The sequence below is a fragment of the Taudactylus pleione genome, unplaced genomic scaffold, assembly GCF_031769625.1.
Source record: "Taudactylus pleione unplaced genomic scaffold, aTauple2 ptg000016l, whole genome shotgun sequence".
In the NCBI taxonomy this organism is placed as follows: Eukaryota; Metazoa; Chordata; class Amphibia; order Anura; family Myobatrachidae; genus Taudactylus; species Taudactylus pleione.
Genome location: NW_028284418.1, coordinates 49,352,731 through 49,366,606, shown reverse-complemented (window position 1 = coordinate 49,366,606; position 13,876 = coordinate 49,352,731). Strand labels below are relative to the sequence as shown.

The 13,876-nt window shown below is 42.6% G+C and overlaps 1 protein-coding gene across 1 annotated transcript in view; it reads right to left on the bottom strand.

The window, feature by feature from the left end:
• Positions 1-4,681: 4,681 nt before the first annotated feature.
• The window catches only part of LOC148542031 (ATP-dependent translocase ABCB1-like), a 190,343-nt gene continuing 181,148 nt past the window's right edge, over positions 4,682-13,876 (bottom strand). Inside the window, exons 26-29 of the mRNA XM_088473936.1 lie at positions 12,136-12,333; positions 9,845-10,051; positions 7,178-7,324; positions 4,682-6,138 (exon numbers count right to left, since the gene is read on the bottom strand). Of these exons, the coding sequence (XP_088330062.1) occupies positions 5,941-6,138; positions 7,178-7,324; positions 9,845-10,051; positions 12,136-12,333 (750 nt within the window). The 3' untranslated portion in view covers positions 4,682-5,940. The remainder of the gene's footprint in view (positions 6,139-7,177; positions 7,325-9,844; positions 10,052-12,135; positions 12,334-13,876) is intronic.

Genomic DNA, 13,876 nt, shown 5'->3' with positions numbered 1-13,876 from the left:
GATTGCAGATTTGATCTCCACATAGGTATCACATCTGTTGTAAACTTACACCCTGTAGCGGGGTAAGACAGGAGGCTGACAACATCTTGCCAAAGTGGGCTGATACTGCAGTCAGAAAGTTTCCTTATGTTAGCGAATATTTATATAAAGAAATATACATTTTATACTAATATATAGGTCACTAATATACTATGCTATGAGAAACCTCTAGCCATATTTTTGGGATCTTCTGGTATGAGGGTCTATTTGTAGGATCCAAACGAACAATGGTACCTCCTATTCCTCTGGCTGGAACCAGAGGAGGTAATTCCCGGGTAAAAGACATTTGAGATGAACTAAGGGCCTGATTCAGAGCCGAACGCTCTGAAAAGAGCGCTCGCTCTGAATCAGGGCCCTCCTCCCTCAACTTGGAGCGGCCTCATGGACGCTCGCATAGCTGTGGGTTACCACCCACAGCTATAGCGAGCGTCCATGATGATGGTCGCGATGGTCAAGACCATCATGACCATCGGGCTTGCAACGGAGACCCTGCAGTAGGGTCTCGCTGCCGCAAGCTCTGGAGTGATTTTGGCTCTATCAGAGCCAAAATCACTCCCACTGACATCACTAGTGATGTCAGTGGGGCCGGCTTCAGACGGTAGGCGTTCCCATGGGAACGCCTCCGTCTGGCAGCTACGCCCCCGGCACGCCCACCAAAGGGGGCGTGCTGTCAATCAACATCGACAGCACGCCCCCTTTGGTGCGAGACCCAGACAGCGACAGAGAGCCTGTCGCTGTCTGGGTCTCGCGCATGAGCACGACGGAGCTCCCTCCGTCGTGCGCATGCGCAGTGGGGCAACAACGACCCGCTTGCGAGCGTCCTGCGCTCGCGAGCGGTTCTGAATGACCCCATAAGTTTGCTTTCATCTTTACAAGTTCTTTATGGAGCTAATTTCCATTTGGACGCACACTTGGAAGGACAGCTGGAAAAGCAACTAAGAACTCAGATGAGCGTTTAACACAAGACTATGGCCCACATTCAGAGCCGGACGCTCTGAGCAGAGCGCTCGCTCTGAATGAGGGCCGTCCTCCATAAAAATGGAGCGTCCTCCTGGACGCTCGTATAGCTGTGGGTCACCACCCACAGCTCATACGAGCGTGCAGGATGATGGTCGCGATGGTCTTGACCATCGCAACCATCGCCAGTGCGAACAGAAGCCTGTGGTCGGGGTTTTCGACCACAAGCCCTGGAGTGATTTTGGCTCTATCAGAGCCAAAATCACTCCCACTGACATCACTAGTGATGTCAGTGGGGCCGGCTTCAGACGGTAGGCGTTCCCTTGGGAACGCCTCCGTCTGGGAGGCACGCCCACCAAAGGGGGCGTGCTGTCAATCAACATCGACAGCACGCCCCCTTTGATCAGACACAACGAGCGAAGGAAAGTCCTTCGCTCGTCGCGTCTGGCGCATGCGCACGACGGAGCTCCCTCCGTCGTGCGCATGCACAGTGCACACCATCGACCCACTTGCGAGCGGACAGCCGCTTGTGAGTGGGTCTGAATGAGGCCCTATGTTTTATTGACACTTTGTTAGATATCTGAGTATTTGAAATACTATTAGGTGCACTCTTGCTGTATATTTGTTATGTGGTGCGAATTGATCTTGGGTTAACAGAAGATCTACTTTGAGGAGCTGCCAAGCTATTGGACATTAATAGTTTTTAGCGATGGAAAAAGGTTTTTTCAGTGTTTAAATCTTTCGCAGAGTTCAACAGATATTGTCTTGGTGTCTGAAATGTCCAGCTGCATCTGGATTTTATATTGTATAAGTCACAGCAGTGTAGCACCTTTTAATGTACTTGGAAATTAGGATGTGCAATCCAATCCCCTCTAGTATATACAGTATGCTGAATAAAATATATATACAAAATATGCATATAAATAAAAAGTGCGCACATACATACACACAGGCCTAAGTATGAAAATACACAAAGATTACAAGCAACAAAATGTTTTTATTTTGTAACATTTTTCAGGCATATACAAAAACAATACTTAATAAACATATTCAAAATATATACATTTTTAACGCCCGACTAAGAATGAAAACAGTCCTAGTATACATATAGTGTATATTATATTAATACAAATAATTATATTTGTTTCCAGAACACAAAATAAAGGCTCCGTTTTAGTTGCTGAGCCACTGAGACACAGGGCCTCATTCAGAGGCGGTCGTAGGATGCAAGCGGTCGCTCAGAAACAGGGCGGCCACTTGCATCCTGAACGGCCGCTTCCATGTCGGTCGTTAGGCTGTGAGTTAACACCCACAGCTCTAACGACTGCTAAGGGAGATGGTCACGATGGTCAAGACCATCGCAACCATCGGGGCTTACGACGAGACCCTAGGGTAGGGTCTCGTCAACCTTAAGCCCCAGGGAGCTTCCAGCTCTGTTTGAGCAGGAAGCTCCCCACTGACATCACTGATGATGTCAGTGGGGACGCCCAAAAAACGCCAAGCATTCCGAAAGGAACGCCTCCGTTTGGCCGGGCACGCCCACCCAGCACACGGAGCGAGCTGTCAATCAACATCGACAGCTCGCTCAGTCTGCTTCGAGCCCGCTAACGACGGGTGATCCATCGTTAGCAGGGGCTCGCGCATGCGCACGACGGAGCAGTCTCCGTCGTGCGCATGCCCTATGTACCAACATCGAGTCAGTTGCGAGCGCTCAGTGCTCGCGTCCGACTCTGAATAAGGTCCACAGTCAGATTTTATCTGAGATTACAGCTGTCCACTTTTATTTGTAAAATCATCAAATACTTAAATATAAAACAGTGAAAACCGTAACGGATGATCACCTGCTTGCCCATCTTCTTTCGTGCTGAAAAGTTGTGGCTACAGAGGAGGCTGACAAAAATATGATAGAAAAGACATACAATATATAGATGGGATAGACCTATAAAACACACATATAGATGTAATATATTGGGATGAGAGGGGTGGTCTCTCATCTGAATTGTCCATAATCTGGTGGGATCAACTCCCTCCAAGGGAGTCTAGAGTGAACCCTGTCCAGTTTGCAGCAAGGGAGTTGTGGAACTCCATGTTTCACAGTTGCACAGGCCCAGCTGCAACTCATCACTGAGCAGCAGAGAAAAGTTTAAAACTCACACACCTGATGCTCTTTGCCCTGATGCTGTCTAGCAGCCAGGTAGTAGTACAAAGTGTCTGTAGTGTCAGGGACCAAGGGCTATGCTAGGAGACAAAACACACACTGTGGAAAATCCTCACAAAGGCGCTAATGTGACTAACAAAATAAACGGTTAAACACAAATAATTAATATGAATAAAATCCCACTTGAATCATAACATGCGATTACTGTAATGGTAGCAGCTACTAATGGATAAGGAGCTTGGCCTTATCAAGTGTGGTTATAACAGATACAACAAAGAAGAAAGAGCGCTGACCATTAACAGTATCACAGTTTATTGATACCAACAATTCACTATACTATATATATACCAATATGAATTGCTGGTCACATAGACCTAATCACAATATTACAAATATAAATACAAAGATCAATAGATGAAAAATAAAAATTGAAAATAAAAAACACAATATACGAAATCACTATTAAATACGCTGCACTAAAATGACCCAATAGAAATAATAACCACTAATATAGTAGTGGTACTATGCAGCATATGTACATTGGAATACACATCAAATAAAATGAAGAGGGTGGAGCTTGATGCGTTGCCGTGGCTGAGAAACGCGTCAAGCTCCACCCTCTTCAACACTACTGCCTAGGACGCGACCTTATTTAACTTCTTCAAAGACCGGAGTACAGCCGCTATTATCTGGCCAGCGTGGCAGCCGATCAACGTGCTCCGGCACTTGGTGTACACCGCGGCACAGCTAGCGAAGGCTTACGCTCCACTCCAGACAATGACCCGGAGTAAGAACTGTACCTCTGGAGTCTCCCCATGTGGTAGCGGTAAGCTGCATCTATCTAACAAGCCTTAGCCCAAAAGTCTCTTCCACGCTAATAGTGGAATTGAGCCCTATACGGAGGGTAAATACAAATAATTACCCTGGGAGTTGCTTTGCCTGCCGGTTATGTTGAATTACTCTGATTGATTAAAAGAATATGGAATTTCTTTCTGCTGAATTAATGTTATTCTAAATGCGGCACATTGTTTCAATCTAAGTTTATACTGCACTCAGCTGGTTGGCCTATTGACTGTTGCTAGTTTTGCAACATTGCAAATCGTTTGCTGCTGATCCGGTTCATTAATATTTTACCTCGTAACTAAATCTTTGAGAATAAGAGAGAACCAAGGAATACTTATCTCTTATCAATATATTTTTTATGACATTATGCCAAGGAATTTTTAATTGTTGGCTGTGGAACACCATTCATTAACTTTTTAACAGAAGGGAATTTTTATTTTAGGTCTTTAGGCGCCTGAGGCTGTTTTATTTGATGTGTATTCCAATGTACATATGCTGCATAGTACCACTGCTATATTAGTGGTTATTATTTCTATTGGGTCATTTAAGTGCAGCATATTTAATAGTGATTTAGTATATTGTGTTTTTTATTTTCTATTTTTTATTTTTCATCTATTGATCTTTGTATTTATATTTGTAATATTGTGATTAGGTCTATGTGACCAGCAATTCATATTGGTATATATATAGTATAGTGAATTGTTGGTATCAATAAACTGTGATACTGTTAATGGTCAGTGCTCTTTCTTCTTTGTTGTATCTATGCTAGGAGAGCATGGCCGATTGAGGCTACAAACCACTGCTAACTACCGAGTATGAGAAGTGCTAGGACTTTTATGTTTATTTGTGTTACATACCTGTGTGTCCAGGCCTAAGCTCATGTATACTAGAGTAAGTGCAGTGTCTGCTGCCATTAAAAGACACTGCTTTACCATATACCTGTCTGTCTGGAATCCTCATTTCTATACCCTGTGTAACATGATATATTTACACACTTTTCAAAAATCCATCAAAAATTTGGTAACATTATATATTATATACACTCAACACATATGTACATATATGGTAAGTTGAATACACAGAACAGGTAAGTACCGAATGTATTGGTGTAACTGGCCAAACCACCAGTAATAAAGCTTTTACCTCATAATATTTGCCTAATTATGCCAGATAGGCAGAGAGTGTTAGATTAATGATAAAAATGAAAGACGCTCGGTTTGCCTTGTTTATATTTGTTCTTTGTCACGGAATAAGTGACAGTGTTCACATCATCATACAGGTTGAGTCTCCCATATCCAAAATGCTTGGGACCAGGGGTATTTTGGATATCAGAATATTCAGTATTTTGGAATATTTACATACCATAATGAGATATCTTGGGAATGAGACCCAAATCTAAACACAGAATGCTTTTATGTTTTATATACACCTTATACACACAGCCTGCAGGTCATTTTATACAATATTTTAATAATTTGGTGCATCAAAAAAAGTTTGTGTACATACATGAAATTCATTTGTTTCATATACACCTTATACACAGTCTGAAGGTTATTTTTTACTAAATTGTTTTAATAATTGTGTGCCTTAAAGTTTGTGTACATTAAACCATCAGAAAGCAAAGGGTTCACTATATCAGTCATGCTAAAAATATTCCGTATTTCGGAATATTTGGATATGGGAGACTCAACCTGTATGGTATGTATCACAACAATATAAACATTGCACAAAAACATAGGCTACAGTACGTCTTCATCTGTATGACTTTCACTATGTGATCAATTATTGATCAAATACATTTTTCCAGCCATAATACAGGATGACCTGTGCTCCAGGTACTGAAGTGTGCCTTGCTGGTGGATGGCAAAGGGCATGGTGTGCCGGGATTCCATCTTACCCCACAATCTAACCCTGAAAATATTTAGTATAAAGAAATCCCCGTATCAGTTAGTAACTTGTGAATTTACAAGAGCGTAATATGCGCCTTGCTTGGACAGCAGCTGGGGGTGAGTCCCTTGCTCAATCACCTTCCCATTTTGAATTACAGCGATGATGTCGGCATTTTGAACTGTTGTCAGTCGATGAGCAATAACCACACATGTCCTGCCCTGTCTGGCATCGTCCAAAGCCTTCTGGACAACCTGTTAAAGTAGGGAAATGCAATTTTGATAATAATTGAGATCTCATTCTAGATCTAGATCATGTACATCAAAAAATAAGTTTGCATGAAAAATCCAATTTCTAATTATAACCCTCATGCAATAGGTTCTAACATGTGGATGTACTGGTACGTAACAGCACTTTTTTGGGGGCATGTAAAATGAATTTTACATTTGCTAATCCGCTCACTTAGCTTTGCAAAGAGGTTATTCATTAAGTACTTTACACTTCATTACATAACCCTTGAAAATGTACTGTGAACACAGAATGTAAGGTAGTAGTACATTCCAAGTTATATTTAGAATCATTTACAGTGGAAGCCGCTATTTTGTGGGATGAAGCATAATTCAGGAGAGTGAATCCTAAAAAAAAAATCAGTGTTCTACCTTTTACCTTAGTAAGTGAAGATATTGGATATTTAACCATATAGGTGTTTTCAGAGTGGACCTGCTGCTGACAACATGACGCTTACACACAGGGCTTCCATACAAAAGGTCGACAATGATTTGGTCGACACAGAAGGTTGACATGACAAAATGTGGACATTGCAGAAGGTCGACATGTACAAAAGTCGACAAGTACAAAAGGTTGACGTGGAAATGGTCGACACGGAAATTGTCGACTCATCATTTTTTTTGTTTTTAGGGTTAGCACTTACGTAGGGTTAGGCTGCAGAAGGGACGGTTAGGTATAGGCACTTACTGGACAGTTATGTTTAGGCACCAAGGGAGACGGTTAAGTTTAGGCACCAAGGGGAGGGTTAGGTTTAGGGTTATGGTGAAGATTCGGGTTAGAAAAAAGTGTGCCGACCATTTCCATGTCTACCTTTTGTACCAGTCAACCTTCTGTACTGTAACTTTTGTAATGTCGACCTTTGGATAGTGACCAAATTAATGTCGACATTTTTATTGTCAAGCTTTTGTATCACACCCATCACACACAGTGTGCTGAGAGAAATAATCAGAACCATGTTTATGCTGACATGAGTCAGTCAGGTCATAGTGTGACGTTAGCAGTTACCTTTTCACTTTCTGTATCAAGAGCAGACGTTGCTTCATCCAGTAGCAGCACTTTTGGCTTTCTGATTAAGGCACGGGCTATTGCAATTCTCTGCTTCTGTCCTCCTGAAAGCTGAGCTCCTTTATCTCCAACCCGTGTGTTATATTTCTAAATATTTGCAAAATAAAAGTGGAAAGATGACAAATATATTTATATCTTGGTTTTATTTTCACTGCTTGTAACACTCTCACTGCCCATCATACAGTTGTCTAGTCTTTTCTTTTGTAATATACTCGTATTACTACTGTCCCGCACTAATTTCACCATGCTATTGTATTACACATAAGTGAGTGGCAGGTCCAGTCTGCATACGGGGTAGGTGGACAGCAGTGGGGATCATGTGGAGTCAGGGGCCTCGTACGTTAGCAGGTAAAGAGACACAGGCATGAAAGAGTGCTTTAAGTACCAAAGAAAAAGAACAACCGCACAGTGTATCATTTATATCCAGTTAATTATACGAGCCCTATTGCCATGTTATAGAGTATAAATGTATAATGGGCCAGGGGGTGCTACCACTTCACAATAGATTCGGATATAGAAAAAATGGAAAGACAAAGATTTGTGTTCTGTGGTGCACAAGGACAGAGTTAAATAAAATATAACTTATTAAAATGTCATATAAAAATGACTGCAAAGTATTAGTAAAATGACAGAAATGTGAATAAAGGTACTGTAGATATAGTGATTAAAAACTGTTGTGTGCAGGAATGCCACTATAAGTGCCTCTATTAATACAACACTAGATCAAGAAATTGATTTTGCACTATCAAATAAGTATAATATGCATTGCTGAGGATGTCCGCAGTGTGGTGTGATATCCACTCTATGATAATGTTAAGTGGATGGCAACAATGTTACCGACGTTCTGGAGAATATTCAGATTCTGTATCAGTAATAACCTGCAATGATTTGTACAGGGTATCACATCAGGGAATGCAGCTGGCCAGCCACCGGAGCATTAGTAGACTCCGTGCACTAGAGTGTGCCCGGAGTCTACTGCACATGTGCAGAACACCGGGAAAATGGCTGTGGCGGCCATTTTCCGGTGTTCTGAGCAGTGCTGACACCTGACGTGGGACCACGGACAGGTGAGTTTAAAATAATATGGGTGCAGGGGGTGCGGTGCGGGGCCCCCCTGGACCCGGGGGCCCGTGTGCCCCGCATACACTGCACCCATTATAGATACGCCCCTGTATCATATGTTCACTCTTATATATAAGTATAAAAGGTACAGAGAGTAATCCTCCTCTGTCCATATATTTATTATAATGAATCTCTCTATATAAAAACATCAGTAAACTTTCACTCACAAATGGTGCACTTTCAAAAATCAGATTAAGTTATAATGAAAGTGCTGTGTGCTGCTGCTATATGTGTTGCAGTTCCATCTTTTATTTACAAATAATGCACTACTAAAGAATCAGATTGTATTGTAATAAACGTGCTGTGTGCTGCCATACATCTATCACAGGGCCTGATTCAGCTTGGATCGTAGTTGCTAATATACACGCAGTTGGCCGATTGTTACGTTCCGCGCATGCGTACGCATCGCAGTGCGCGAACCAGCCCCTGAAATCACTACGCAGACCCGTCGCAGAGTGATTGACAGGAAGTGCCACTTGTTGGTGGTGATGGGGGGATGGTCTGGGAAACGCAGGCGTGCCAGTGCATTTCAACACCATTGCATGGGCGTGCATAAATTATCCACTGCGTGGCCATACGCAGCCTGAGGTCTCATAGCGTGCGCCGCAGTTAGCAATTTCTGAGTGATGTCTGACCTTGTACAAGTGTGCGTATGGGTCCAATGGTACTTGATTGTACCGATGGTTTCGCTATTCTGCTAAATGTTATGGATGTGCGTATGGTAAAGTGGGCGTCCTTATGTAGTGCTGAGTTTGCATTGCGACCGCAGTGGATTTGCTTGCTGTTGCAGTTGAACAACTTGCGTACATAGTATTGCGATCAGTAGTGAATCAGGCCCACAGTTGAATCTGTATAGTATTGCTTAGCTGTGGGGACATTTCCTCTGTAGCAGTAATTGCAGCTCCCTCACACTGTGTTGGATCACATATAATCCTTCTCAGGTCCCGTACATAACAGATTGAAAATTTCCAATCTGTGATGACTACAGACACTGCGAAGCGCGCGCGCCGGCTTTTTGAAGCTGTGTGTGGGCTCTACCACTGTGCCCATATGAATGTGTATACTGCAATTTGATTGATTACACCTACACTGTGTTATGTATCGAACCTGAGAAGGATTATATGTATTACACCAAATTGTGAGGGAATTATTATTGGTATAGTATAGTGTTAGGCTGTAGCTTAGGGCCATCGTCTGTGGTGTCACCAACAGGTGCAGGTCAGCAAAGTGGTGGCATTCTGTAGGTTGGCCATGGCGTAAGTTATGATCTGACAAGTTGGGGTCAGGTAGAAGCTCAGATTTATCCAACCTGCTTATCACTGTTTGCATTGTTATTGTCCTAAATAGACAGCACTATTATAGGCACAAGTGTGCAGACAGACTAGGTCAATGAAGGTTGGTAATAAGCTTTTGTTTGTTGTAACCCTTTGGAATATACATATAACATAAAAAAACCCCATTCATTCATTTATTTGCTGTACTTACATCAGGCAGGCCTTCTATAAAAGTGTGGATATTAGCAGCGTTTGCAGCTTCCACAATTTCTTCATCAGTCACATTTCTGTCCAGAGCTCCGTACTGAATATTTTCTGCTATGCTGCAGTCAAACAGTATAGGCTCCTGGGAGACGATTCCCATCTGGGACCTTAGCCACTTCAAATTCATTGACTTTGTGTCTATTCCATCTGCAAGCTGTAATTGGAGAAACACAATGCCTAATTAGAACAAAGTCATCATTATAAAATGTACACAATTTACATTTTCTTGCAATGTATACTATACATACAAATTATTTTTATATACTACTATTAGGGGTATTCAATATGGGTGCGATAACATCGTTTTTTGCGTTAATATCGCATTTTTTTTACTTTTTTGCGTTAATATCACTGGTTTTAGTTTTACACCGTATTCAATTTCAAAGACTTATCGCAGTTTTGAAACGTCTTTGATAAAAAACGGTGATAACTTTCCCCATTGAATAGGTGTCGAAAAAAAGTGCAGAATTGGGGTTTAGGGGTGCAGGCTTAAAAAAAATAGCCTGCACCCCTGAGATTGACATTTAAAGAACTGTGTCAAAAAAAGTAAAAAAAAAATAGGGACACCCTAAAAAATTTATTTAAAAATTGGGGTGAAAAAAAAAATGGGAAAAAATTGTTAAACAATAGGGAAATAGGTTCAGGGCTATTCTGCAAGTATGCGGCAGATGTTTTCTAGAATAGAATTATAGCGGCAGGTGCACAAATGCAGAATTTTCAAAAACTTACTTTAGGGACACCAAAATATGCTAGTACCCATTTTCATGTACCCCAAATTTGATGGGACCACTTAAAAAAACTAAAAAAATAACCTAAGTACTCTTCGGCATCACTTCTTCAATGTCGGGAAAAAAACACCTGCTGCGGCTATTTAAATCCCCGACTTTCAATTAAAGGCTAAAACGGGGGTACCCATAGTGTTCCCCCATGTTTTTACAACTTTAGGGGGGTCTTACAATTATTTTAAGGAAAAATTCGTAACTTTACGCAAATCCAACTTCGGAGTTTCCCGTTTTCGTTAATTTTATTTTGAATACGGGGATAAGCGGGAGCAGAAGAATATCCTGTTACTGTTCTGTATATATGGTGTACTCAGGGCCGGTTCCAGGGGTCGGAGCACCCTGTGCCGGCTCTTTGAAGTGCGCTCTATAGTCGCTCGCAGCGAAAATGGGTGTGTGGCCTAAATACTATAGACCACGCCCCCTAAGTGACATTATTTGGAGGCGTGCCCGCATAGCACACCTCCAAATAACGTCAGGTTGGGGGCGAGCCCAGCACTCCGTCACCAGCTGGGCTTCCCCCAGCCCTCTCCCAGCACTGATTGGATGCTGCGACACCGCCGCACACCTCCCGCGGGCCACTTCGGCCCTTGGGTGGAACAGCGGGACAGTACTGTCCCACTGAAATCGGAATGTTGAGGAGGGGTGCGCCCTCTATGGGGTGGTGCCCCTGTTCGACCACGCTGGTCAAACACCCCAAGAGCCGGCCTTGGATGAACTATGCATAATTGGATTGTTGTACTTATCTTTAAATCCTTTTCTCTGAATCCATCTGGGGGACACTGGACCATGGCGTTGCTTGTGGGGACTGAAGGAGCTGGCACTTAATTTAGACTTGTATAACTTTAAGGGAGTAGCTCCTCCCTCTGAGCTCCTCCCCACTGCAACCCGTGGTCTTCAGTACAACTTCAAAAGTAGCCCTAAACCAAGGGTGAACCACCTAGTCTAACTTACAGATCAACCACAACCCACTCACGAACAAAGACCTGAGTGTAAGTGTGGGAACGCAGTGCCCCCCAGATAGATTCAGAGAAAAGGATTTAACGGTAAGTACAAAAATCCAATTTTGTCTTTCATCTGATCTGCGGGACACTGGACCATGGGGACATTCAAAAGCTTCCCGCAGTCTGTCCGGGTCCTGGCAGCTTGCGAGGCCAGGAAGTATGTGTGCACTGACAAATACACTCTCAAATTTACAATGAAACAGAATAGGCCTAATTAATAAAAAAGTTGGTATGTTTTGTGTATTAGACTTTTTTTTAGACCTCAGAGCATCCAAATACATAGAATATCAGATGATTGTATAATCCAAAATTGCCTGGAAGGTGTAACCACTGCAATACTAATATGGTATCTGCCTAACTGACAGTATTTACTGCATATGAAAATCAGGCTGATGGCAATAAACCAATAAAGTAAATAATAATGTTTCTGGTAAATATATTTTCACAGCTCTTACCACTTTTCCATCCACGGGATCATAGAACCTCTCCAGTAACTGAACAGAAGTGCTTTTCCCACATCCGCTGCTGCCCACCAGGGCAAGAGTTTGTCCTTTGGAAACTTTAACACTTAGCCCCTGAAGAACTTGGACTTGAGCCCTTGTTGGGTACACAAATTTGATATCTTGGAACTCAAGGTTTCCATCAAATGCACTCTACAATATAAGAAAACATGTTTCTTGTTCAGTAATAAGCAAGACAATAACTAAGGCATTTCACACATTACCTGTGCTATAGAACCTTCACCGGTCCTATAGCATAGAATAAGACAGAGCATGATGGGAGCAGCCGGCTTCTGCATCATGTGGCCTCTTTAGCATTTTGCACATGTACTGTAATCAGGAGGAGGGAGTACAGTGTACACTGCACCACATGGAATCAAGCATATGTGGACATTTTTGAACAAACGATTGGGGTAAGCTGTACATTGGGGACCATTTACTAAACCTTGGACAGAGATAAAGTGGATGTAGATAATGTACAAACCAATCAGCACCTGTCACTTTACAGACTGTGTTTGAAAAGTGACAGTTAGGAGCTGATTGGTTGGTACTTTATCTCTGTCTACTTTATCTTCTCTCTTCAACACCTTCAAATTATTATTTTGTCCTCTTAGCATATATATATATATATATATATATATATATATTATCCTTAGCATTTTAATTACACCTTTCACCTATGTATCACATATTAGCACATAGTTTTTGGCATAGATGGGACCAGCGTTTGGAGGGCATGCTGGTTCTTGTAGTGCCATTAGGACTTAGGGGTGACTCCAAGGTAAGATAGCTCTCTAATGAGATATATTTGTATATTATCATGTGGCCTTATATTGGGCTATTATGACCCAAATTGGATATAGTTATCAGTTTTGGGGATGTTTGGTGTCCGCTTCCCCCGGGGTTGGTGTAGCTGGGCTGCTCTGGGGTGGCACACTTTAACACTTTATTGAGAACTTTAACACCTGCAAATTATATGTGTTTTTCTCTTAGCATATATAAATATTTATTTATTTTTCTTAGCTTTTTAACTACACCTTTTACCTATGTATCACCTATTAACACATAGTGGGGTAGATGTATTATAGCGGCACTTAACGTGCCGCTATAATGCTTCCCGCTTCGCCTCTTTACCGAGGCGAAGCAGGAAGCACTACCGATGAGATATATAAACATCTCATCGGCCGGAGAGGGGGAGCGTTAACTCCCCCCTCCGGCGCTACCCGCTAGAGACAGCAGTGCATCAGCCTAGTGCTGATGCGCTGTGTCTCTCTCCCGGCCGGCTCCACTGAGCATGCGCGGGATCTCACAAGTATCGCGAGATCCCCGCGTGGAGCCGGCAGCCGGGATAGGCTAATGCCAGGCTGTAGCTGTCGATAACGACAGCTACAGCCGGCCGAACGGTCATGCGTTATGACCGTTCGTACATGGCCCTGCCATCGGCGCTGCTATCTTATAGATAGCAGCGCCAATAATGACAGGGGCGCACAGCACAGAGATTTGAGGGAAGATTACAGGAGGTGGAAGGTCCACTATACTGACAAAGTGTTCACAAGAGAGACCTCTAGATCTCTGGTGTGAGAGCAATACCTCGGAACTTGGTGATTGTGTTGGGATGGCATCATATCGATGTCCGGAAAACCCCAACAAAGAACAAAGAGTTGAAAGACATCCGGATGTAGGGCCCTTTCACCCA